Here is a 27,875-nt window from a genome sequence, read left to right as displayed (position 1 = left end):
TTTGGCAGTCACCCTTATCCAGAGAGACTTTCATTTTTTATCTAAGTGAGCGTTAAGAGCCTTGCTCAGGGGCACCTCAGTCATGGCCTCAGGTCTGGGAATTGAACTCACGACCCTCCGGCCACAAGACCAGTTCGCTAACCGCCAGGCCATGACTGCTACATTTTAAATGTAAAGTATATGAATTTACATTGAAAATAATTTAATCTTATTGATTACAAATAGATTTGCCACAAAATATAACATATTTTTAAAAATCTTAACTTTAAAAAAAGGTCCCTCTTATTCTTACCAAGGGAGTGGAGAATTGTCACAGTGATGCCTGTTGCTGACTAATCCAACTACTTTGAGTGTATATGTGTGTGTGTGTGTTCGTGTGTGTGTATGTGTGTGTGTGCGCGCATGCGTGTGTTCGACATGAGTGTTTAATATTAAGCAGGTATGCTATGCTGATATGGCTAATATTTATGCATGGCTATTGCTTTGAATAATACACATTATAAACTGAAATATACAGCAGCTTTTCAATAATTCACTGAAGAGTCTGTCATGTGAACAGTTTAGTGTAAAATTATGTGTGGAAGATGATTTACCCAGGCTAAAACAAACAGTAAAGGAGCACAGTGCATCTTTTTCTGTGTATGCTTGTCACACACACACACACACACACACACACACACACACACACACACACACACACACACACACACACACCCTTCATCATAAAAGCAGTTTCTTACCTGAAATAATCAGCATTTATTCAGGACATTTTAGATACATTAATTCTTACGATAGGGTTAAGGGTAAAGTTATGGTTAACAGTCAATCAGTTAGTGGTCTTATCTGGAGACTCAAATAAAATAAACACATGAAATAGCCTAAGCTTAAAGTTACACACATAACCACCTGTGCACACATCACCTAGGATATTGTTCTTTTTAGGATGCATCATGTGAATATCCAAATGTCAAGTGCAAATGTTTCTGTATGTGAGTGTGTGTGAGTTTGAAAGACAGAGATACCACAGTATTATTTTTTTATTGTATCATAAGTATACGCTTAAGTATTCTGTGTGCACCTGGACCTGTTTGGGACTAGAGCCGCCTGTCCAAAAGTCTTTCTCCTCTTTTGGATACTTGGTCAAGGTTAAAGTCCAAATATGAGCGTCTCCAAAATACACACTGCATGTATGTACACACATTGGACACACATGCACAAATTACACACACACAGTTTGTCCTAGCTAACCCTAACTGATATTCTCCACAAGCCTTTTGGAGAACATATACTGAGAGCTGTGGTGAGTGTTTTTAATGGGAGTTGTGTAGTGTGGGTAATTGAGAATTGTAGTGTGTGAGTTAGAGTTATGTAGCGAGGGTTATTGGTGTTGTGTAATGTGAGTTAGAGTTGTGTAGAGAGGGTTATTGGGTGTTGTGTAATGTGAGTTAGAGTTGTGTAGAGAAGGTTATTGGGTGTTGTGTAATGTGAGTTAGAGTTGTGTAGAGAGGGTTATTGGGTGTTGTGTAATGTGAGTTAGAGTTGTGTAGAGAGGGTTATTGGGTGTTGTGTAATGTGAGTTAGAGTTGTGTAGAGAGGGTTATTGGGTGTTGTGTAATGTGAGTTAGAGTTGTGTAGAGAGGGTTATTGGGTGTTGTGTAATGTGAGTTAGAGTTGTGTAGAGAGGGTTATTGGGTGTTGTGTAATGTGAGTTAGAGTTGTGTAGAGAGGGTTATTGGGTGTTGTGTAATGTGTGCTATTGTAATGATCATTGTGAGTTATTCACAGTGGTTCTACTTACTGGTCCTGCATGTGTCCCATTGTTTAGCCATTTATAAAGTTCCTTAAAAATTGAAAAACAGACTTTATTTAGTTTTGTTGTTCATGTGCATGTCTGGTGTGTGACTGGCTGCTGTGTGTGTGTGTGTGTGTGTGTGTGTGTGTGTGTGTGTGTGTGTGTGTGTGTGTGTGTGTGTGTGTGTGTGTGTCTGGTGTGTGGCTGGCTGTTGTGTGTGTGTGTGTGTCTGTTGTGTGTGGCTGTTGTGTGTATGTGTGGTGTGTTGTTGGCTGTTGTGTGTGGCTGGCTGTTGGTGTTTGTTGTGTGTGGCCAGCTGGGTGTTGGTGTGGGGCTTTCCATGTGTGTGTGGCTGTGTCCATGTGTGTGTGTGGCTGTGTCCATGTGTGTGTGTGCCTAGATGTCTGTCTGTGTAGGTGTGTCTGTGTGTGGGTGTGTTGTGTGCATTTTCCTGGTTCTTATTATGAAAAATTTCGGGGTGTGTGTGTGTGTTGTAGTACATATTATGAAGGATACTGGTAATTCCACCACCGACAGAAATGACCATGATGACTTTGACCACACTGATACTAGAGAGGACGGAGCCTTCTGGAGTAAAGGTGCGTATGATATTAATATAAACAACTATTACTTTTTTCCTCACTGTATTTTATTCTGGTGTGTAAATGTAATTAAGGTAATTTTTATTGGCCTTAATTAATGAAAAACTCATAAATCAAGACTCACAAAACAAATCTGATTTTAAATGCAAAATGCTTGTCATCTCAGCTTTTCAGTGTTGAATCTTTAAATTTAATCTAAGTGGTCATCCATTACCAAACATTTGTTAGTTTGAATATTAACTTGCCGTTATTAAAGTATCTTCAAATATCAAAACACACACTGCATTTTACTGTAAATTCATTATAATTATTATTATGGTTATAATTATTATAACTGAACACTGGTTTGTGATCATAAATGATTCACCAACCGATGGTTTCTCACATAGTAAAACCTTCCAAAGTGAACCATGACCAAATTCCTGCATCTGTGTACTAGAGACAATTTACAGGTTAACAACAGCCCCCTCTGGTGGTCAGTCTCGATGGTGTGTGTGTATTTTTAGTGTAGCATCCATTTTGCTACTGGCCCTCATCCTCTCCATATCTTTGACCAGTGAGTAATGTGCGCGCGCACACACACACACACACACACACACACACACACACACTCTTCCACACTGTGTGTTATTGTTATAGAGGTGCAGGTGGACACACACACATCCTTACTGTGTGTTAATGTTATAGAGGTGCAGGTGGACACACACACGCGCACACACACACACTCATTCATACTGTGTGTTATTATTATAGAGGTGCAGGTGGACACACACACAAACACACAAACACACACACACACACTCATCCATACTGTGTGTTATTATTATAGAGGTGCAGGTGGACAGCAAGTTCTCTACAGTACAAGTGGAAATGAGCAACTTGACTCTGTCCCTACAGTCTCTGACCTCCAAAATACAGCAGCTGGAGAATCAAGGTCTCTCTCACACACACACTCACCTCACCAGTGTTGGGAATAACACCGTTAAAAATAACGGCGTTAGGCAACGGCGTCATTTTGTTAGTAACGGGATAATATAATTAGTTACTTTTCCTGTCGTTACAACGCTGTTGATGTTACTGGTCATTAAAAGCGGTGCGTTACTATATATTGATATACTAACAGAGGGTTTTCCATCCACCGAGTTTTTGCGCATTTTGAAAATGCACATGAAAAAAGCTGGATGGAAAAAGACCAAAATTCGAAAAAAGCCCCAAATATCGCAAAAAGATTTTTACGCTAGGAGGAGGTGGAAAAGTTAGACTATCGCATCGCCAAAATTCAAAAAAACTGGATGGAAAAGGGTTTTTCGCATAAACAATGACGTATCATGCCTCAAGTCATGTGGTTCTGTACATGATCGCAATGTAAAGATGGCAAATGCATTCAAAAACAGTTCTGGAGAGAGCAAAAATTGAATTTAACTTCTCCATGTATAGAAAAGAAAAAGAAAAAAATGTTTCAAAACCTCAACATGCAAAAATGCGTAACTGCCAGATGGACGTAAAACCACTATTGTTTTGGCGTCCTCTCACATGATCTAAAGTTTATTCACATAACTGTAATGAATGGAAACAAGGCTTAATTCGCATTTTTTTCTGCCGAAACTTGGAAATTGCGCATTATTTTTTCAAAAGGTTTGGATGGAAACCTGGCTAGTAATGCGAGCGGACCGTTGCCCAGGATAGTGAGGAGTAACAGATCTCGATAGGTCACAGTTCTCGGTGTAACACCTGTTTAACTTAACAAGTCAGTAAACGATTGGCTAAGGCAGCGTTATGGTAGCCAATCAGAGCCAGTGATTTTACACGCGTGCCGAAGCACTCCAGTGACACACACAACACAAACGGAGAAGAGGTAGAAATGGCGAGGAAAATTAGCATTTTCAAGGTGGCGATATAAACATTATTTAAGAAAATACTTGTTCCTGAATATCTACCAGACTGGGTGTTTGATTTATTTAATTAAGAATAGAGGTTTTATTGTTAAGTTTACTTCTGTTGTGAACAAACCAGTTGTCTCAGGTTGAGAATTTAATTTAATTTGATAGATGTAAATGCACTTTATATAGTGTAACTGTTTTCTATTGCTATTTTCTTCAAAGATTTGGGATTTTAATGGATTTTTGTGACGCGGGAGGCGGCTGACAGACGAGACACGAGTCCGCTGCAATTTCTCCTTGTCACTTTTATTACAACAACAAGTATTGCGCAATAGCGCACGTAGAACATCGAACTAGACACGTAACGTGTAAACATTAGACAACGACGAGCACAGGACACTGCGCGAGCGCACATTAAATAGACAAACCACATTAGCCCCACGTGATCACGAGACGATTCACAGGTGAGACTTATTAATCACACGACAAAACCCTAACCACGTATATCCACTGATGCAGACAAAGCACGTGGACAACGTTGACACATGCCTAAAAGGGAGGGGCCGGGGTCCTCAACGTGACAATTTTATTCTGCACTGGTCTGTTGATGTGCAATAAATATCAAAAGTCAAACACCTTTATGATCTACTCATTTCAACTGACTGTGAAAACTGCTTTTTCAAAAAATCCTTATTCATTGGCATATAACTTTTTTTTACGGTGATGCAAATAGTTACTTTACCTGGTAACAAGTTACTTTTATTATAGAGTAATTCAGTTACTAACTCAGTTACTTTTTTGAACAAGTAGTGAGTAACTAACTAATTACTTTTTTAAAGTAACGTTCCCAACACTGCACCTCACACACTATATATATATGGCATGGCGAACGTAACACTCATGACGGAGTGTTTTTTCAATAGCCCTGAAATAAATGCTCTGGTTTAAAATTAATTCTCCCGTCAAAATAAAAAAATATTTTTAACAATTTATTCTGGGTCCGGACAGGACTGCGTTTGGGTCCGTATCCGGACCGCGGTCCGCCTGTTAGTGACCTCTGACCTAGTCTATACAAAATGTTTTATGTCTTGTATTTTATTGTATATTATATTATTTCATATATTCAGTTAAAATTAAAACATCTTTGATATTCTTAGATACAATCAATAAATACTATGAACATGTAACATTATGTGAAAATCTAAGTCACAGGTGTCAAACTCAAGGCTTGTGGGCCAAATGTGGCCCAGCATGTCATTTTATGTGGCCCGCGAGAGCTTAAAAACCTAACTGTCCAAAATACGTGCAGTGACCAAAAACTACATTTCCCACAATTACAGCATCTCAACACCGCAGTGTTTCCACATCGATGCAATTTCCCCAATAAGTGTAATCAGGGCCGGAGTGGGCCCCTCTTTCAGCCCGGGAGTTTCATGCCCAAATCCGGCCCAAAATTATTTTTCCCTCCCAATCGGCCCAAACTAGAGATTGACATGAGCCGGCCCATCGGGAATCCTCCCGCATCTCTCGATTAGCCATTCCGACTCTGAGTGTAATTGATAAATACAAATAATGTCCAGGAAAAGAAAAATCGATGCAGATGGAAGGGTGTTTCAAGAAAGATGGGAAAGCGAATACGTGTTTGTGCTTCAAGGAGAAAAATCGGCTTGTCATTTGTGTCATGACAGGGTTGCCAACTTTTGACATTCGCTTGGAGTGAGATTTTAACCTGGCGAGTGTATTTTGTTTTTGTTGAGCGGGGGGGGCGGTGGCGAACGTAAAATGGACACAGATTCAGTGTTATATCGCCGGTGGATGGCGCCAGAGCTAACGAACTAGTAACGTATTGAATCATATATGTGGATCTGAGGTAAATAAACTGGATATTTTTTTTCGGCGTGAGATATCGGAAGTGTGGCGTGAGAGCGTGTGAAAATGGTCAAATGCGTGTGTCTCACGCTCAATGCGTGAGAGTTGGCAACCCTGTTATGATGTGGTGGCGGTTGTGAAAAAGAACAGTATATGTCTGCATATTGAGACCAAACACGGAACTAAGTATGCCAAAATTAGGCATCAACAAAAACAACAAATTGTCAAAGAATTAAAAGGCAAACTGCGATCGCAACAGAATGTGTTCGCGAAAGCCACAACCACAAACATGCGGCAGTACAATCTAGCTTTGTTTTGACATCGCCCTCGCTTCAGTCTTTTTCAGAGGGAGCGTTTCTGAAGCACAAAATTTTTACTATAAGCATAAAGCTATAAGCTATTTTCAGTTATTTGACATTTCAAGTTTTGAACAAAGTAAATGTGATATATTTTATGTTATTTTTCTCTATATAGTTGGATAGCTTGATCATTGATTGATGGAGTAATGTGGGTTTCATAACCCAACATAAATACCTTTAATTTGTTATGATAACAGAGCAAAAGGCAAACTTTTTTTTACATCTATGCAAATATATATATAACTTAAATAAGAAATACACTGAGTTATTTAACATTTTAAATATTTAAGGAGAAGTTATGCTGATGTGGCCCGCGATGAAATTGAGTTTGACACCCCTGGTCTAAATGAATGTCTTTGGAATGAGGATGGTTGTGGACTGTTTTTTTTCACAATTATTATTTTTTTTTATGAGTGTTACCAACATTTTGAATTTTAGTCTGTTGCACGTATTTGAAACAACTTCTCCAGCCGCGCCATTGCGGACGGCGCGAGGCCGTCGAGGCATAATAAATCAGATACACACAGTTAGTGCAAATAAACATAATATATACCGATAACATAAAACACTTAATAAGCACACAAGAGATCAAAGCAGCATAGGCTAACAATATACATAAACAACCGAATTAAAGACTCTAACAATAAATCCCAGATGACAAGGAATATTAACTGAATGTAATAAACACAGACTACATCTGCCGACTGAGGAGATACACACTAGACTAGAAAGACTGAGATTTCAGAAACAACTAACTGTTAAGACAAACACAAGGGAGTTTAAACAGTCTGGGAAATAGACATGACTAAACACTACAGTGAAATTCTAGACTGGAATGACAACCTCGACAGTGAAGATACTCAGACAACAGGACCATGGAGAGATAGGTACTCGTTTTGGGGCAGAGAGCTTCAACATAACAGGGTTTAGTGGCGTGGTAACAGGAGAGCACCTGAGGGTTACACAAACAGACCTACAACGAAGAAATGAATACACAGGGAATAAAACTCAAACTCATTACACAGACAAACCTGAAACAGCTGATATGACTAATACTGGGCGGGGAATAAAACAGAGTGTGTGACGATGGAAACCAAACAAAGAAGAGACTAAGTAAATAACAGGACAACACAGGGGAGGAGGGCCGAGTCAGACGTGACAAGGAGTAGAAAACATCTGCTCACACAGGACAGAGGAAATTCAGCAGAGCCTCAACCAGCATCTGCTGGATCCTGGAAGCTTGATGGTTGAAAATGAAGTAAAAGATTTATCCTGCAGAACATAATATTAATAGAAAACTAAGAGTCGATTTGAAATTCTTTTGGATTCAGATCAAGTGGAAGCTCTGAAAGGAACCAGATGAAACCAGATGATTATTTTCCAATGTAAGATCAAAATTGGGGCAGTCATGGTCCTGTTGTAGGGAACTGGTCATTTGACTGGAGGTTCGTGGGTTCAATTCCCAGGCCTGAGGCCATGACAGTTGTGCTTCCTAATAACACAGTTTGGCTCGTTAGTGTCATTTCGAAACAGTTCCTGTATCAGTCATGTGACTTGCTGAAAGCGATACACGCACCGACGTGGAGTTGGCTCTAGGAGTTCTTTGGAGAATTCTTTACTTCTCTCACCATCCTCCTCACTGCGTGGTGGCAAGATACACTTGCATCTGCTTTCAGGCTTGTTTGTCAGAGTTCCAGATGTTTTTAACTTTCTGATGATTGTGGCTATTTTATAGTTACGGGTTTATATTGTTACCGGTGCCAATAATTGTGGAACAGGTCATTTTATGGGAAATAATTATTTCTTAGTCAAGATTTTCTCTTTATTTTTTATTTTTTCACTCAAGTTGAAAGTTGCTTTTTTTTCAAAGTAAGATTATGCAATAAAATTATTCTACAATAAAAAAAACAATTTTTTAAGTTTAAATTGTATTAATTTATTAATCAGGCTGTGACGATGGGGTCGTGGTGAAGGATGAGACACGAATCCCTCTTGTGGCGACAGACGTCACTTTTATTTTAAACAGATATTGCACAATAGCGCACGATAAACACTCACACAATCAGCACAACGTGCAGACATAGACAACGACGAGCACAGGACACTGCGCGAGCGCACATTAAATAGACAAACCACATTAGCCCCACGTGATCACGAGACGATTCACAGGTGAGACTTATTAATCACACAACAAAACCCTAACCACGTATATACACGGACGCAGACAAAGCACGTGGACAACGTTTACACACGCCCAAAAGGGAGGGGCCGGGGTCCTCAACGTGACACAGGCTTTTAACACATTTTAACTAGGGGTGCTGAATACACATGTACACAAGGTTTCTAGTGAGTAATAAATGCAGTCAAGCTCACGTTTCCAGATAAACAGGACAAACAATATCTGGGAGTAGGCTGCTGTGTTCAGCTAGTGGTTAGGGTAAACTGGATCAGGTCAGGGTTAGGGTTAGGGTATGTTCAAATTCAAAAATGCCAAATGAAAATCAATAATGCTGTGCTGAATTTACCTGGAAGAACAGTCAGTCTCCCAACAGTCAGGATTATGGTTGGGGGTTAGGGTAGGGTTAGGGTTGGGGTTTAGGGTAGGATTACGGTTGGTTTATATATTGGTTTAATCCTAAATTCAGGTCAATGTAAAATGGAATACAGTGTCTAATCGCAGTTATGGTCCACAAACATACATTAGCATGAACTCTATATCACAAAAAATTATTCTTTGTACCTGAGTATTAATAATAACTGAGTAATTTAGGTGAAGATACTTTTAGGTATATATTTATCCCCATACTTCCTCTTTTGTGTTTAAATTACAAGCAAATCATATCACTCCGCAATTCACATATGTTCAGTATAAATAATGTAAATGTGTGGTTAACTTAATAGTGCAAAAAGGAAATGGATACAGACAACTACCTTACCAAGATTTTCATACAGATTGTAACGCAGGGCATACAGATTACATACAGATCTGCTAGAAATTGAAGGGGAACGTGAACCCAAATGCCGTATGAAACCAAGAGTAAAATAAACTTATCACTAAAGCCGTGTGAGTGATTAAATGCAACAGAGAAACCAATCTGCATGCACATAAACAAACACACACACACACACACAAGCAAGCAAAACAAAACTTAAAGGGGCGCGGAAACACTCAACGCGTAAAAAGAAAACACGATCGTAGCGCTCGGGGAAAAATCCAACAGAAAACAACGTGGAATACTCAACACGTGAAAAACGAAACTCAACCATCTAGACACGGGAGGAAAATAACAAACGCAACAGAAAGAACGCGAAAAAAATACAACGCGTGAAAACGAAACTAAGGACGTCAGGGAAAGACTGACAGCAGGCAAAAACGCCGCGACAAAACAAAACACTTCCCAAAAATAAAAGATAAACTGATAGGAAGTAAAAAGCTGGAGGAAAACTTGAGGGAGGCCAGTAAGCGGCGCAGGAGATAACACTCGAATAAGTAACAGTAAAAAAGGCAGTGAAGAGAGAGTGAGAGAATGAGAGACCGAGAGACCAGAGAAAAGGCTGAGAACGCAACAGGACGAGACCAAAACGAATCAGCAATGATCCGTTTCCCAAAGCTTCCTTAAGAAGCCTTCAGACAGCTGAAATGGATCATTGCTGATTACGTCCCGCAAGTCTAGGATTGGGTGCCTCTTGTGGAGGTAGAAGGTGTGGCATCCGAGCCAGCCCTGACACAGATGATACAAATAATCCAAAATGTAGGCTATAAGAGCAGCTAACAGTGAAGGCTGAAGGCTGATTGACCATGGCATGCCCATTTGTAGAGAATCCAGTAGATGAGGGAGCGTGTATAGTGCACAGAGCATTCATGCTACCAGCTCCAAGGTCATTCCAGGACAGGACAGACCCACTGGGCTTTCCAGATGACTACTTATTTGTTCAGAAGACACAGTATTATATATCTTTGTAAATTACTGGGGCCATATATTGAGAAGACCACTAGACGTAGTAAAGCTTTTACCAAACCCTAAACGGTCTGTATCGCTTTGCGCTTCTTTGCCAGTGGCGCATTTCTATACAGCGTTGGGGATGCAGAACATCTTAGTAAGGCAACAGTCTGCCGCGAAATTCGATAGGTTTGTCTTGCGCTTAAGCGCTTCCTTAATATATTCATTAAATTCCACAATGATGGGGCATCTGCTGTTTTGCTCTAAAGCAAGGTCTTCTGCAGGAGTGAGGGCTGCTACAGGAGGCCCACCACCAGTAGCAGCAGTAGCAGTTTTCTTTCTGGTTGCTAAAATATTGTATACAGTTGTTTAAAATGGTGTTTTACCTTTTCCTGCACATTAGACTAATCAACTGTACTTACCATTCTGGAGTATATTTTTATATTTCACCTTGACCTGCTGCCACGTTCTCTTCACCCCGCTCATGTTACTTCTAAATCAGGAAATGATTAATTAACATTATTAATTTACTATAACACTTTTAAAATGCCAATGAATGGAATAAATTATATGCTCATGCATTTAATCTGTCTGCAATATTCTGCCAGACAGCTTCTCTGACTTTATAAATACAGGACGTGTTGCCTTTCTTCGTAATAATGTATTTATATTCATCATACAGACGTATGAGTAGCTCATGTTCAGCAGAAGAAGAAAAAAAGCTGCTCGTTCTTTCAGCTCTTTCGACATTTTCTTGCTTTTATTAATGAATATCGATTAGTGAGGCTGTGTAAATACTGTGTGCACGCGCATGATCGCCGATTACAAAAGCCTGGCTTGAATTAGCGGGAACAGGTTGCGTCTGGATTTCGTTAGTGGAACGGAACTAGACGGAAGTGAACTGTTTGGCTAACTCAAGCAAGGCTTACTCTAGTAAGCGCCGCTTTCATGAGCTTGCTTTGTGGAATAGCCCCCTGAACACACATAAATAATAAATACATACGTAAACCTGTTCTGCTTGTGTGTACACATTGATAAAATAACATACATTTTTTAGGTCAGAAAGCTGTCCAGAATTTTATGCGGCTGTCGATGGGCCTGAGCATGCTTAGAGCAGACAATCATGACCGTAGGTGTCCTCTCAGATTTTGTCCAGTGACACCTTTGGTCATTGGTTTTTTCAGTAGGCCGATTTGATTTAAGAATGTAAACATACATTTGGCATTTCTAATGAACTATTCTAAATATTTTAGCATAACGGTTTGGTACGTATGTGTATGTATATGTTTATCCTGTATATGATTATCCTGTATATATTTATAATGTATATGTTTATCCTGTATATGTTTACACTAGTGTCTACTAAAGTGACTTACTTACGGGACATTGCTGCTCAGCTCAAATGTAGTTTCATCGGACTCATGAACAGTAAGTGAAAAAATACGCCTGCTGTGTCTGACCTAGGGTTAGGGTTAAACTCTAAACATTTAAAATAGGGTTAGGGTTTCAATAACAATAATTTGTTCATGTGAGTATACACTCCTAAACTGGTAGTGAACTAAAACTAATACTAACAGCTGAAACCAGAGTCCTGCACGGGTCCGTTTTTTGAGACCCGCACCCACCCATACCCGCAGAGTACAGCACCCACCCACCCGCGAACCCGTAGCTATTTCAAAGTTAAATCCGTACCCGCCCGGACCCATTAATATTCTACCCGTTACCCACCCGTGCCCGTGAAAAATCACACAAATCAAAAGTATTCCTATAGAGCACTTTATTTTTCAATGCGCCTCTGAAAAAACGTCAGTACAACACAAAATAAAATCTAATGTTGCTGTGCAGGAACAATATTCCTGTCTAAAAGTAGCAACTGGTAAAACGCAAGAAAATGTATATAGCCAACCGGTGCCATAACACAATGCAAAACGAGAGGGAACAAATGCCAGTATAACAACTAAATAAAATCTCATATGTTCACAGTGGTAGTAGTTTCCCATCTGCTGTGGCGGGAGCAGCACGCCAAGTTCTCTCTCCTCATTTTTCCTTGTTCTAGCACGGCCACCCATTTAGCTTTGTAACCACCAAGCAAGCTACAATAAATGCCCGGTACTGCGTTATAACCAGCCTCTGCTCATGTTTCCGCTGGAAAAGAACCGAAGTTTGGGTATTACCCCAGAACGGGTGAAGAGTAAAGTTCAGCCCGCTCTGGCCAACGGAGCTATGGTATAAGTAATTATCTGACGGTATACACTATTATACACTATCGGTATAGTGTATTATCTGACCTTAAGAAGCTCCCCCTGAGCTTCGCCAGCACGATCGGGAGGCTGTAATCAGGCAAAAGGTAACACTATGTTCATTACGTAGCAAATAAAAGCCTAATAAAAACGACCACTTATTAACGAGCTACCCGTGCTACCCACCCGTATTTAACTTACCCGCCCGCATACCCACCCGTAAAATTGCGGTATATGTAAAACCCACCCGTTTCAGCATCTATTTGCCCGGACCCGCGGGTACCCGACCCGGTGCAGGACTCTAGCTGAAACACCTTTAAATTCTAGCATGGCAGTCAAAGGATTTAGGTAAAAGTAATTCATGTTAGCACATATTAACTAAATTACCAACCCTATGAATAAAGCCCTTAATTATTCACCCGTATTAATGCCCCTGATTAATAGAGCTAGCCTGGGGTTAAGGGTGGGGTTAGAGCTTTTTTTGATTAGCCTTTAAGCACCACATCAGCATTCTCACTTTGTGTGTGTGTGTGCATGTGTGTGGTGCGTGTGTTTCCTGTGTGTGTGTGCATGTGTGTGGTGCGTGTGTTTCCTGTGTGTGTGTGCATGTGTGTGGTGCGTGTGTTTCGTGTGTGTGTGCATGTGTGTGGTGCATGTGTTTCCTGTGTGTGTGTGCATGTGTGTGGTGCGTGTGTTTCCTGTGTGTGTGTGCATGTGTGTGGTGCATGTGTTTCCTGTGTGTGTGTGCATGTGTGTGGTGCGTGTGTTTCGTGTGTGTGTGTGCATGTGTGTGGTGCGTGTGTTTCGTGTGTGTGTGTGCATGTGTGTGGTGCGTGTGTTTCCTGTGTGTGTGTGCATGTGTGTGGTGCGTGTTTCCTGTGTGTGTGTGCATGTGTGTGGTGCGTGTGTTTCCTGTGTGTGTGTGCATGTGTGTGGTGCGTGTGTTTCCTGTGTGTGTGTGCATGTGTGTGGTGCGTGTGTTTCGTGTGTGTGTGCATGTGTGTGGTGCATGTGTTTCCTGTGTGTGTGTGCATGTGTGTGGTGCGTGTGTTTCCTGTGTGTGTGTGCATGTGTGTGGTGCATGTGTTTCCTGTGTGTGTGTGCATGTGTGTGGTGCGTGTGTTTCGTGTGTGTGTGTGCATGTGTGTGGTGCGTGTGTTTCGTGTGTGTGTGTGCATGTGTGTGGTGCGTGTGTTTCCTGTGTGTGTGTGCATGTGTGTGGTGCGTGTTTCCTGTGTGTGTGTGCATGTGTGTGGTGCGTGTGTTTCCTGTGTGTGTGTGTGTGCATGTGTGTGGTGCGTGTGTTTCCTGTGTGTGTGTGCATGTGTGTGGTGCATGTGTTTCCTGTGTGTGTGTGCATGTGTGTGGTGCGTGTGTTTCATGTGTGTGGTGCGTGTGGTGCATGTGTTTTGTGTGCATGTGTGTGGTGCATGTGTTTCCTGTGTGTGTGCGCATGTGTGTGGTGCGTGTGGTGCATGTGTTTTGTGTGCATGTGTGTGGTGCGTGTGTTTCGTGTGTGTGTGCATGTGTGTGGTGCGTGTGTTTCGTGTGTGTGTGCATGTGTGTGGTATGTGCACTTCATGTGGTGTGTATGTGTGTGTAGATACACAGGATCAATGTTGTCCACTACAGTGGACACTCTACTCTTCCTACTGCTATTATTTCTCGGATTATGGTGTGTCCTGGCACCGAGCTCGAGATGAGTGTGAAAACATGAAGGGTCAGCTGCTCGTGCTGAAGAGCTCAGAGGAGAAGGTCAGTGTTTACGAAGGAGGCAAAGCAGCTGAACACTGGTCAGCAGTCAGGACCAGTTTGTATATTTTGGCAAAATGGATAAAAATGTCTATATCAGAAGTATTTATTCAGTGAGCACTATATAAGCACCTGTGAAACTGCATATTATTAAAGAAACAAAGACAAACCATATTATCCATACTAAGTATGATGCTGATAAATTAGTTCAGATTCACATCACCTCTATATTAGAATACTGTTTTGCCCTAATTGAAGAAAGAATAATTCAAATCTGTGACTCATGTAGAGGAACACAGGAGTTGAAGTCAGTCAAATTTATTTATATAGCACTTTAAAATCGTATGGGTCACAAAGCAGCTTTAAAATCGTATGGGTCCAGATCCCTAATGAGCAAGCCAAAGGCGACAGTGTCAAGGAAAAACTCCCTAGATGGTGGGGATTAGGAAGAAACCTCGGGAGGACCAAGACTCAAAAGGGAACCCATCCTCCATTGGGTAGCCCGTTAGCACAAGTTCGTGGTGTGCAGGACGTTTCTACAGATAAAGTTAAGGTCCTTGTTCCCCGGCCAAGTACTCACAGTCCCTTCGGTGCAGATGGTGGGCCTCAGGTAGGAGCTAGCATCAGCACGTCCTCTTGTGGCAATGGCACATCCAACCCCGGCATCAGTACATCCAACAGCAAGCCAGACCATCTCCTAGGAGCTTGTAGGTGCATCCATGCAATCGTCTTGTGTAGAAGCATGCAAAAAGATAGACAATACAGACTGAGTGTGTGGACATCAATTTAAACCACCATTGATTTAACACCCACTCTTGAACCTAGAGTGGGTGGCGGACGTAATATTTGTTGTTGTGGGGGGGAGGGGGGGGGGGACACGTAACGTAATTTGTTGAGCGGGGGGGGGGGGGGGGGGGGGGGTGTAAAATTGACAAAATTTAAGTATTATTATATCGCGATCGATCGATCGCCTGTGGTTGGCACCAGAGCGAACTAGTAACTTTTTAGTCTAAGACGCTCAATGCGTGACAGTTGCAGGTATAGCAACTTGGCTAAAATATGTGCGTGAGGGCGTTTGGTAGCGCATATCCAGTGTGTTTAACAAAGCCATGAAGCCGGGCTTGTTCACTATATTAACGGACATCATGTCTTTCACTATGAACTCCGTTACTGCCCGAGTTATTTCAGCGTGCCGCTTCGAATTACATCCATAAGGAGTTACACTTTCAAACAGTTCGGTCAGTGAACCCTGTTGGCTGGTACTTGGCATATTTGAAGATGCAGCACTGGTCGTTGGCATTTTAGCCTTGCAAATATCATACGAGGCTTTGTGGTGTTTTTTAAATGCTGAAGAAGGTTTGTAGTGTTACCTCGCGTCGTAGCGACAGTAGCAAGGCACGTTTTGCACAGTACCTGACGTTGAGCAGCATCTTTTTTAAAGCCAAATTAATACCACACAACTGATGTGCTGCCCCTCTTTGGTATTAGACTTTCAGTTGTGTCAGCTTCTGTCGAGCCTGAAGCCATTGTGCAACAAGTTAAAGTGCGCTGTGTTAACTTCACTTCTCCACCTCCCTGCCTCCTGCTCGGGTTTGCTCCGTTCGTTCTCGGCTCCGCTCGCTGTCAAGTCACGTGACCAGTTTAAATTGCAGCCTGTGTGATTAGAGAATCGCATTTTAAAATATCGTGATATTATCGCAAATGCAATTAATCGTTCAGCCCTAGCAGCTAGTAAGGGAAACTGTGCCCTCCAGTACTGTAGTGTATTATCTGACCTTAAGATGGTTTGCTCTGCAAGTTAACTCTGCACATGGGAAAACTACTGATGAGGTGCTCACAGACTCTGTCTCACTCTCTCAAGGTCTCATCAAAGACACTGCCAAGGCTGCTGCTTGCTGTGGATTGACGTGATGCCTTTTTCACAGGCTCTGTCTCTGACAATTCACTGGTGGTCCTTCTTAACTCCACCTTTTCTACCTCTTGAATGTGGCAATGCAGTAGAGTGGCTTAGTCTCAATCTGGCAGAAGCGTTTATCCACAGACTCTGGAAGAGTGCGTCTCATTGTCTTAATTCCCTGGTCAGTGCTTTGCTCTCTCGAGAACACGCTTAAGGACTTCACATTAGTCGCAGTCTCAGCGCTCACCACCCTCGTCAGTTCTTCAAAGGGAGATAAAACCTCAACCATCTTCTCCATTAGTGTCCACTGGTTCACCGTCAGTGTAGCTGGAAGGTTGTGGTCAGCTGCATAGACACTAAGATGGTGCCTTTGCTAAGAGGCTCTGCATCATGTAGTGGGTGCTGTTACATCTATCTTGAACATCCTGTTGTAGGCGCCTGCGTGGCATTTTCATATCAACCTGTACATCCTGCAGCAGGGTTGCCAACTTTTGAAGATCGCTTGGAGTGAGATTTGAACCTGGAGGAGGTGACGAGTGTAAATTGTTGATTGTTTAAAACTTAAAACGTAAGTTTTAAATATTTTTATTATTAAAATATTTTTAATATTTCTTGCATTGTCATGCAAAATAACACGAAACCGTTGCTTTTCTATCTCCCAAGTGTTCAACATTTCCTCGACTGCTTGTTTTACATGTTCCAGTGTATGAGATCCATGAAACTGATCATGCAATACCGCATACTTTAAGTCGAAAGCGGAGTCAATCCAGTGTGCAGTGAGGCTAAGAAATGAAATCTGTGAAACATCACAGCTCCAAATGTCTGTGCTAAAGCCAATAGCAGTCACATCTGATAAGACCTCGCAGGTGGTCCCTAACCCTAACCCTAACCCAGGTGGTCCCTAACCCTTTTGTAAAGCTCCGGCAGGGCCGTTTCTGAAATGTAGTGTCGCCACAGCAGATCATATCATGGTTCCAAAAGCTCTAAAAGACGAAGAAAACCTGTATTCTCTACCACAGTGATCGGCTGATCATTACATTGTTAAATGTTTATTTTGTAGGTGCTGTATTTGTAGTACTAAATGCAGATGTGCTAGGGTTAGGGTTTCACTACCCCCCCGTGAAACACTCGTATTGCAGACATTACACCTCGCTGTTGGACTCATATTGTTTTCTAATTAGAAATAACTCCACACAACAGACATTATTATCACATTCTGATACACTCTCTGCTCTCATTTTATGACTACTTTGTCTACAACAAAGATCGGGCTTAGGTTTATGTTCAGAAAAGCTGATACGGATCAGTTCAAAAATACTGTGATTGGCCCAATTCTGATCTTTGAGATCAGATTGGGACATCCCTACTTAAAATAGTTTAATTTTAGTGCAGTCAAATCTGTTTACCACAGTAATGTTTTAGTGCTCCTTTGGTACAATTATTGTAAAATAATACATCAATCTTAACATATTCTAAATGCAGATAAGTGAATAATTTAGTAATCTTTTTTTCCTACTGTCAGGGTCCAACCCTTGGCTCCACCCTCTGGCCGTGTCTGAACGTATTTTTGAATATGTATGGTCATTTACATGTTTGTCTGTGTTATCCGTATCACCCTTGCCTCATTGACATTATGCATTACACTTGTTGCTTGTTGTCATTTGTGTATATAAGTGTGTGTTCTGTCTTGTTGCCATTTGCATATTTAAGTGTGTGTGGTGCCTCTGTTCGGGGTTAGTTGTTAAATTAGGTGGTATTACGTTTCACTTTCATTGTTTTCTGTCTAGTGTTTAAATTACACAATGCTCTGCAATCTGCTCACGCCTCTATCTCTATGTCCTGACCCCCCCCCCCCCCCCCCCGTGTGTGTGTGTGTGTGTATATATATAATGTATATGTATGTATATGTGTGTGTGTGCGTGCGCGTGTATATGTGTGTGTGTGCGTGCGCGTGTATATGTGTGTGTGTGTGTGTGTATGTGTGTGTATATGTGTGTTTGTGTGTGTGTGTATGTATATGTGTGTGTGTGTATGTGTATGTATGTATGTGTGTGTGTGTGTGTGTGTGTGTGTGTGTGTATGTGTGTGTGTGTGTGTGTGTGTGTGAGTGTGTGTAGGAGTTTGTGATTAGCCGTACCTCTCCCTACTTCTACTGGCTGGGCCTGACTGATGAGAGGACAGGAGAGTGGGAGTGGCTAGATGGAACGGCCTACGTGATGGTGCGGAGGTGAGTGTGTGTGTGTGTGTACACGTGTGTGAGGGACAGAGACAGAGACAAAAAGAAGTGAGTCATGTTAGTTTACATGTTGGAAACTGACCTGCGTTTTGTGTGTGTATGTGTGTTTGTGTATGTGTGTGTGTGTGTGTGTGTGTGTGTGTGTGCAGTGAGTGGATGCCTGGCCAGCCTGATAACTGGGAGTCTCATGGTTTGGGTGGAGGAGAGGACTGTGCTCACTTCCACAGAGACGGCAGATACAACGATGACCACTGCTCTCGCGACTATCGCTTTGTCTGCAAAGCACATGCAGTCACACATGTCTGATCTGTGAACACATCTGTAATGCATACATTGTTAAATCTCATAGTTTACAGTTTGTAATTAATTTATAAGGTTGCTAACAATATATGTCGGCATTTTGCGACCAAACACGGAGCTAAGTATGCCAAAATTAGCCATCAAGAAAAACGACGAATTGTCAAAGAATTAAAAAGCAAACTGTGATCGCAACAAAATGTGTTCACAACCACAAACGAAACGGCAGTAAAAGCTGCTTTGTTGTGGCTAAAGAAATCGCCGCGCTTCAGTCTTTTTCAGAGGGGGCATTTTTGAAGCACAATCGTTATTTTCACAGTAATTTGATATTTCAAGTTTTGAACAAAGTAAATGTGATATATTTGATAAATTTTTCTTTATTCACTTGGATAGTTTGATTGTTGATTGATGGAGTAATGTGGGTTTCATAACCTAACAAATTTAAAGGATTTATGTTATAAACAGCAACAAGCAAACATTTCTTTACATTTACGCAAATATATCTGTAATATTTGTAACTTGAATAAGTAATAAATTCAGAGTTATTTAACATTATGGAGTAGGTACATTTATAAGTTATGCTGATGTGGCCCGCGGTGAAAATGAGTTTGACACCCCTGCGTTAAAGGGTATACAAATCTGCAGCATAGGGTTAACCTGTAGTTTGTATCCTGGTTACATGCTTCTACAAAGACAATTCCATAAAAGCTACTAGGAGATGGTCTGTCTTGTACCAATGTGGATGGATGTGCCGATACCACCAGCAGACGGGCCGGTGCGACTCCTACCTGAGGTCCAACACTAGACATCAATCAATCAATCAATCAATCAATCAAATTTTATTTATATAGCGCTTTTTACAACAGTTGTTGTCACAAAGCAGCTTTACAAGTGCCGAGTCCTAGCCCCCAGTGAGCAAGCCAAAGGCGACAGTGGCAAGGAAAAACTCCCTAGTTTTTTTGCATGAGGAAGAAACCTTGAGAGGAACCAAGACTCAGGGGGGGAACCCATCCTCCTCTGGCCGACACCGGTCACCATGACAACAACAACAATATAGACAGAATGTAGACAGAATGTAAAAGATGCAATAATGTCCATTTAGACCGAAAAAGATGTAATAATGTCCATCATGGTGTAGGCATCCGGTTAGGCAGGAGGTGGCCGGCCAGGATGGATCGCTTGTCTCTCCTCATCTCATTATTCCTCAAGCAGGCGGGCAGCCATGTGGAGAAATGAAACAGGGAAAATTAGCTCTGTATGAGGACATATACGGGACAGGTAAAATTATAAACATTTCTGGAGTGTGGCAGCAACTCCGGCACTAAGTTAAATTATTACAGCCTAGCTAAAAAAAGGCAGATCCAGAAGGTAACATAGGCTTGGGGGCATTCTGAGACAATGGCATCCGTCCACTGCACTGTCAACAAACTTGAGTGACCACGAGCAGTGACAGGATGACAGCACCAGCACCCCAGTCTACCATAAAACCCTTCGTCTATGAACCCCTGGATCTGTACCTTTATCTAAGGGGGATATTAATTATCAAACGCTAGACTAAATAAGTGGGTTTTCAACCTAGATTTAAAGATTGTGACTGTGTCAGAGTCCCGGACACATTTAGGAAGATTATTCCAAAGCTGGGGGGCCTTATAAGAAAAGGCTCTTCCCCCTGCTGTTACCTTGTTAATTTGTGGAACTAATAACAGACCAGCACCCTGTGATCTTAGTTGACGTGGGGGTTCATAGTAGGAAATAAGTTCCTGGAGGTATTCAGGAGCAAGCCCGTGTAGTGCTTTGTATGCTAATAATAGAATTTTAAAATCAATACGAAATTTAACTGGGAGCCAATGCAGGGCTGATAGGACTGGTCTAATATGCTGAAATTTTCTAGTTCTGGTCAGAACTCTAGCTGCAGCATTTTGAACTACTTGAAGTTTATTTAGATTCTTATTTGAACATCCTGACAGTAGTGAATTGCAGTAGTCTAGTCTAGAGCTAACAAAGGCGTGCACCAATTTTTCTGCATCATCCTGTGATAATGCATTTCTTAATTTGGCAATGTTGCGGAGATGTAGAAAAGCTATCCTAGTAGTATTATCTATATATTTATCAAATGATAGGTCGGAGTCGAGTATGACGCCTAGGTTTTTGGCTACTGTGCCAGGTGTAATGGGACAGTCTGCAAGATTAAGCATTAAATTAGGAATTTTCTGTCTTGCGGCCTTAGGGCCCACAAGGAGAACTTCTGTTTTGTCCTCATTTAATTGTAGGAAGTTTAGAGACATCCAGCATTTAATATCTCTTACACAGGCCTCAATTTTTCCTAAACTGAGTTTGTCATCGGGTTTGGCTGATATGTAAAGTTGAGTGTCATCCGCATAGCAGTGAAAATTGACACCATGTTTGTTTATAACTGTGCCCAATGGTAGCATATATAATGTAAATAATAGTGGTCCTAAGATGGAGCCTTGCGGGACCCCATATTTAACCATTGTACGTTTGGATGAAATATTATTGAGCTCTACAAACTGATAGCGATTTGTTAAGTAAGACTGAAACCATGAAAGGGCTGTGCCTGAGACTCCAACCCAGCGTTCTAACCTTTCTAGCAAGATCCTATGATCAATTGTGTCGAAAGCTGCACTAAGATCAAGAAGCACTAACAGTGATACATAGCCTTGATCTGATGCAAGGAGGAGATCATTTGTTACTTTAACTAATGCTGTTTCAGTACTGTGATGGGGCCTAAAACCAGATTGGAACTTTTCAAATGTGTTATTCCTATACAGATATAGGCATAATTGCTGGGCAACAGCTTTTTCTATGATCTTAGATATAAATGATGTGTTTGAAATGGGTCTATAATTAGACAGCACAGTCGGATCAAGATTTGGTTTCTTGATCAGAGGTTTGATAATTGCTAATTTACATGATTTGGGCATGTGACCTATTGTAATGGATGAGTTAACTACAGTTAGAAGAGGTTCAGTTACAGCTGGTAATACCTCTTTTAATAACTTTGAGGGAACTGAGTCTAATGTGCAGGTAGTACAATTTAAGGAAGAAATTATTTTCTCTAATTCTGATTTTGGGAGTGGATGAAAAGCATCAAGTTTTTCTCCTGGTATGTAATTTAAATCAATATCAACCAAACCAGATGACATACCAGTTGTATTGCTAATAAAGGGTTTTATATTTTGTCTAATATTCTCTATTTTATTATCAAAGAAATCTATAAATACATTACTAGTGAGGTTTACTGGAATCTGAGGTTCTGTGCCTGCTTGATTTTTTGTAAGTTTAGAAATAGTATTAAAAAGAAATCTAGGATTGTTTTTATTTTTCTCTATCAGTGAGGCTAAGTATGCTGAGCGTGCTTTAGTGAGTGCCCGTTTGTAGTCAATAATGCTATCCTTCCAGGCACAGTGGAATACTTCCAATTTAGTAGATCGCCATTTCCGCTCTAATTTACGTGCTATTTGTTTTAAGTTTCTAGTTTGGTCGGTGTACCATGGGGCGAGCTTTTTGGATCTAGCTTTTTTATATTTTAGTGGAGCTACTATATCTAGAGCTGATCTGCAGGTATTCTCTAAGTAGTCGGTTAGACTATCTAACTCTCCTGGATCGGATGGCGAGTGGGCTAAAGCAGTTAAGTCAGGGAGGGTTTCAATAAACTGTATTGCTGTTGTTGAATTTATTGAGCGCTTTATACACTGCCGAGGAGACGGGCGGGTATTTATGTTAAGGTGAAAATCGAATTTTACTAAATAATGATCGGAGATCGCTACGGTTTGCGGGAGTATGTTTATATTATCTACGTCGATACCCAGTGTTAATATTAGATCTAGGGTATGATTTCGATAATGTGTAGGTCCTACTACGTTTTGTTTAATGCCGACAGAGTTCAATATAGAAGTAAAAGCCCTTGTCAGTGGATCCTCCGCATTATCAAAGTGTATGTTAAAGTCTCCTACCATTATTATTTTGTCACTACATACTGCTAAATTTGCTGCAAAATCGGTGAAATCGTTTAAGAAATCTGAGTAAGGCCCTGGTGGTCTGTATACATTAGTTAGGGAGAATGTACTTTTATTTTCAGATGGACTAATTACATTAATAGACTGCATCTCAAATGAGTTTGAGATATCTAAGTATTTCTGATGAATTTCTAAACAATCACGATAGATTATACATATTCCACCTCCTCTGCCTGACAGTCTAGGTCTATGTATATAACTATATCCCACAGGAGTGGCTTCGTTTAGAGTTAAATAATCACCAGATTGAACCCACGTTTCAGTTAGACAAAGAATATCAATTTTCTGGTCTGTTATAAGTTCATTTACAAAAACTGCTTTTGAGTTGAGCGATCGAATATTGATTAATCCAATTTTCAGATCGGTCATATAGGTTGTAATAATTTGATGTGAAGTCTGAATATTAGTTAAAAACTTCGGGCGGACTATTTTCTTATGATTTAGTTTAACCCGGGGCACAGACACAGTCTCAATCCTAAGGGAACTTGGTGACGCCTCTAAGCAGCTCGCAGACAGGTTTAACCCGTTAGTCTGCGGCCTGGTCGCGACCCTGGACAGTCAGCAGCTCCTAGTGCTACTCTGCCGACTAACTAACAGGCTATGGGCTATGCTGCAAGATAACAGGGCAGCGCCATCCCGGGTGGGGTGGACACCGTCCCTGCCTAAAAGACCAGGCTTGCCCTCGAACTCTTCCCAATTATTAATAAAGCCCACTTGATTTTCTGAACACCACTTGGACATCCAGCGGTTTAGCGACGTGAGCCTGCTGTACTGCTCATCACCGCGCCGCATTGGGATGGGGCCAGAGCAGATTACGGCATCGGACATCGTCTGGGCTAATTTAACCACCTCTTTAACATTAGCCTTAGTCACCTCTGACTGCCGCAGACGTATATCGTTGGCCCCTACATGAATCACTATCCTAGAAAACCTCCTATGAGCTAACAGTCTAAGGTTGCCACTAATGTCCGGCGCTCTGGCTCCCGGTAAACAGCTGACTGTAACCGCTGGTGCCCCTACAGCTACAGCTACTTTCACGTGCCGAACTATAGAGTCTCCTATGACCAGAGTCTCCTCAGCGGGTGTAACACTGAGCGGGGCAAACCTGTTTGACACGTGAACCGGGGAGTGGTGCTCTGGTGGGCTAGCGCTGGCGTTAGCGGTAGCTGCAGCCCTCGCTCTCCGACTACGCCGCCGAGACGTCACCCATTCGCCCCGCTGTGAGGGCTCTATCGCCGGAGTCGCGGAGGCGCTAGTTCTCCCTGGCCCGTCCACACCTACTACTGACCCTGTCCCTGTCTCTCTATCCCTCAATAATGAGTGGACGCGTCGCTCTAAACTTTCCACTTTCGCCACAAGAGAAGTAACTAACTGGCACCTCTCACAAATACTATCACTATTACTGTCGGTGGCGAAAGGGTCTAGACTAAACATGCCACACTCCGAACACGGGAACAAACCAACACCAGCCATGAATAAATCAAAACACTTACCGTGTCTAGCCGATATATAAACTTACGCTAGCTGATTTGTGAAGGCAGAAAATTGGTCAGCGGCCGGAATAAAACCTGTAAAATGTATCTAGGAATGCAAAAGGTAAAGATTAGCACGTAAATAGATTATTATACTTTAGAAAACAATTTCAAAATTCGCTCCGCAACAGCGTCGGTCAGCAGGAAGCAGCGTCGGCAGGAAGCGATGAGACAGGAAGCGATCCCTCCGGGTGTGTCTACGCCTCTATGTCACATCACATCAGAACTATAGAACTACACCAGAACTATAAATATGGACTTTTACTTTACTTTACCCATAAAATAATAAAAGACAGTACACACCCAGGGCACCACTTATTCAAACTGCTGCCATCAGGTAGACGGTTCAGGCAACTTAAAGTAAGGACAAATAGACTAAGGGACAGTTTTTACAACAGGGCTATCACTCTGTTAAACTCTTAAAACATTTATTTGGGCACTGTGCAATATATACATTCAACCCAATTAAAGATGTTCACTTTACTGGGAAATGTACAACTTAATTCACATGTGCAATAACAATTCTGCTTCTTCCGTTTTGCTTTTTTTTTTTGGTTCCGACTATTCTATTTTGTTTTCTTAAATCCATTTTATTATATCAGTGTATATAGCATATTTGTACCATGATGGAGGCTGGATCCTATTTTCGTTGAACAAGTGTACACGTACATTGTGCAATGACATTAAAGTATTCGTATTCGTATACTTGCGGGCCGCTCATTGGAGGATGGGTTCCCTTTTGAGTCTTGGTCCTCCCAAGGTTTCTTCCTAATCCCACCATCATAGGGAGTTTTTCTTTGCCACTGTCACCTTTGGCTTGCTCATTAGGGATCTGGACCCATATGATTGTAAAGCTGCTTTGTGACATGTGTAGGGTTGCAACGGTATGAGATTTTCACGGTATGATAACCGTCTCAGAAAATACCGCGGTATCACGGTTATCACGGTATCACAGTTAGTTTGTATATTATTAAAAGATACACTGACCCTTAAAGAAATTACAAGTTTTTTTTTGTTCAATTAACTATTTATTGTAGAAACCTGCAACTATTGTATACAAAATGTCTCCTTTAAAAAAAATAAGCTGTAAACATGTTTATATAAATACTGCAAAATTAGAGAAACGTACTGAAATCATGGATTTCAGTACAATTATTTAAGTTTAAATTATTTAATATCTGATAAACTCAGCCTGGGTCAGTGTCTGATCAACAACTGTTGTAAACGTCCGTTGTACCGCCAAGTTAGAATATAACCAGATACTGCAGAAAGAGAGGATTTATTTCTGACATGACCCTCACAATAGAGATTTCTATTTTAAGGCTTTCACACCGAGTCTGGTTTTAACATGAAAAACAGGCACGTTAGAATTTGAAAATGAATGCATGTAAATTAATGGCGTCTTTCACATCCAGTGAAAGCAAGGACCATAAAAAGCTAGGTTTATTCTTTTCACTAGTGACCATAGCACGCGACTCCGCACAGTTCTTTTGTATTACGTTAACAAATACGCCAAATGGAGCCTCTTGTAATTCCAGGACGAAACATGAGAGAACGTGAAGACGTTAAGATTGGGCGTTTTGAAAATAAACAACCATTAAATAATGTGATGAAAAAGCGAATTATTTCGAGTATATGTATAAATATTTAACTTAATTCAGTTTAAGGTGCTGGGAAATATTGAAACGGACCTTTAAAGTTACGTACAAGTGCTTTAATTCCACCTTGTAAAGGTGTATGAACCCTGCAAATATGACTTTGTTCATTGCGGTGAGGCGCGGCGCGTGCAGTTACAAAATTCGAGAGGTGCACGACCTCGCGAATCGACAGCGCGTGAGACCCTCGTGCACGGGCGGAGCCACCGCGATTATGTCATTTTCGCCACTGACTTTAGTTTAGCTTTTTTTTTGTTAAAAAATATGTTAAGTCTGATACACTTTCTGCCATTCTCACCGCTGTGTGCTGAGTAGCTGAACCGGAGCGGAGTTGCGCATGCGCGGGTCAGTTTCTCCGCTGGCTTGCTTTTTACCGGTAATAAACAAACGCACACGGTATGATAACCGTGCATTTTAATACCGTGGTATACCGTGAAACCAGTTACCGCTGCAACCCTAGACATGTGTTGTAAAAAGCGCTATATAAATAAATTAGACTTTGACCATCATGTCCCAAACTGCGACGTACACCCTAGTGACTCCGATGCTTGTACGGTACCCAGATTATAAATGTAATATGCAATTATAAATAGTGTATATAGTATTTATCAGGCAGAACAGGACATCAATATTTTATTATGCTCAAGAAGCAAAGTAAATATTTTGTTTGTTAAATCTGTTTGATAAACTGAATAATATTCCATAACTGGTTAACAAATGTATAATTTTGTGTAAGTGTATATAATGACTTGCTGAGATGTTCTGCTTTGATGTGTGGCTGTGAATTGTGTGTAGTGTTTAGACAAAATGAGCCGTTTTTAAAACTGTGCTCGAAAAATCGTAAAAAAGTGTACAGTTCAGAAAAACCCTAGACATTTCATAAAAAAAAACTAAGAAAACATCAGACACATAAGCCAGTTTTCATTTAATTAATAATTATGAAATAGTAAAACAGGCCAAACATCAGCTATAATAAAACCAAACACAGAAGCTGAAATACTCATAAATAAACTCACTTAAACACCTGTAATATGGGATGAACTCTTATTTTGAAGTAAAACTCAAAGAAACTCATGCAAAGGGCTATAAATAATCAAGCAAAAAATAACCAACCAACCAAACGAACCCTTATGAGGGGACATCCCCAAACAAAGTGTAATCATGCATCTCTGTGTGCACCAGAGGTTTATACCAACATGCATTTGGGGAGGAACAAGAATATTGTATTATCATCTCAAGCATATTTATTCAGTTCATTTAAATATATATCCTCCACAGATCTGCATACTGTACAATATTTACAGGTTAATGCATAATAGTGCATAATAGTGCATAATAGTGCTCCTAGCAGAGCAGAACACACACATGCACTAAACTCCGCAGTGCCAGACTGAACACAAGCTAGGGCAGACGCAGGTCATCTCCATGACAACCTACACGGAGAGACAACCAGCAGTTCATCTCCACTACAACCAGCAGAACCAGCAAAAGAACCGAAAGCAACTTGGCGGGAGCTGGGGAGGTAACCCGGGGTTACGCTGGCGAGGATCGGTGTGGCTCTGACTACACTCAGTACAAAAGACTTGAAGGCACAAGTTAAACACACCACATCATTCTGTCTGAAAACACCAGAGTTCCTCTACTGAACGAACAGACACACACGATCTGTAAACACTCATTCCTTCACTGAACACTAATCCGCCACTACGTACAAACACAAACATTTTGTCAGCACACACTGTAAATCCTCCACTGAACTGCCCTCCAGGGCTAGTACTCTCTCTGT

The 27,875-nt window shown here is 41.2% G+C and overlaps 2 protein-coding genes across 4 annotated transcripts in view; one reads left to right on the top strand and one right to left on the bottom strand.

Annotated features, from left to right (window-relative positions):
• Window positions 1–1,172: 1,172 nt before the first annotated feature.
• LOC143486716 (C-type lectin domain family 10 member A-like) lies at window positions 1,173–19,373 on the top strand. 2 transcript variants are annotated; one of them, XM_076986082.1, is made up of 9 exons: window positions 1,173–1,300; window positions 2,290–2,391; window positions 2,834–2,950; window positions 3,224–3,328; window positions 11,501–11,572; window positions 11,800–11,871; window positions 14,287–14,438; window positions 18,450–18,559; window positions 18,718–19,373. In XM_076986082.1, the coding sequence occupies exons 2-9, from the start codon at window positions 2,298–2,300 to the stop codon at window positions 18,872–18,874; spliced, it is 879 nt and encodes a 292-aa protein (XP_076842197.1). In that variant the 5' UTR covers window positions 1,173–1,300; window positions 2,290–2,297; the 3' UTR covers window positions 18,875–19,373. The 2 variants fall into 2 exon arrangements, with proteins under 2 accessions (XP_076842197.1, XP_076842198.1); XM_076986083.1 differs by lacking the exon at window positions 11,501–11,572.
• Window positions 19,374–26,997: 7,624 nt separating this feature from the next.
• Window positions 26,998–27,875, bottom strand: part of LOC143486728 (calmodulin-binding transcription activator 2-like) — a 71,145-nt gene continuing 70,267 nt past the window's right edge. For both annotated transcript variants that reach the window (XM_076986110.1, XM_076986111.1), the window contains exon 23: window positions 26,998–27,875. This exon is cut by the window's right edge and continues 2,485 nt beyond it. The gene's annotated coding sequence lies outside the window, so the exon portion shown is untranslated.

Source organism: Brachyhypopomus gauderio, unplaced genomic scaffold, assembly GCF_052324685.1.
Source record: "Brachyhypopomus gauderio isolate BG-103 unplaced genomic scaffold, BGAUD_0.2 sc45, whole genome shotgun sequence".
Classification (NCBI taxonomy): domain Eukaryota; kingdom Metazoa; phylum Chordata; class Actinopteri; order Gymnotiformes; family Hypopomidae; genus Brachyhypopomus; species Brachyhypopomus gauderio.
This window is presented reverse-complemented; position numbering and strand designations above follow the sequence as displayed.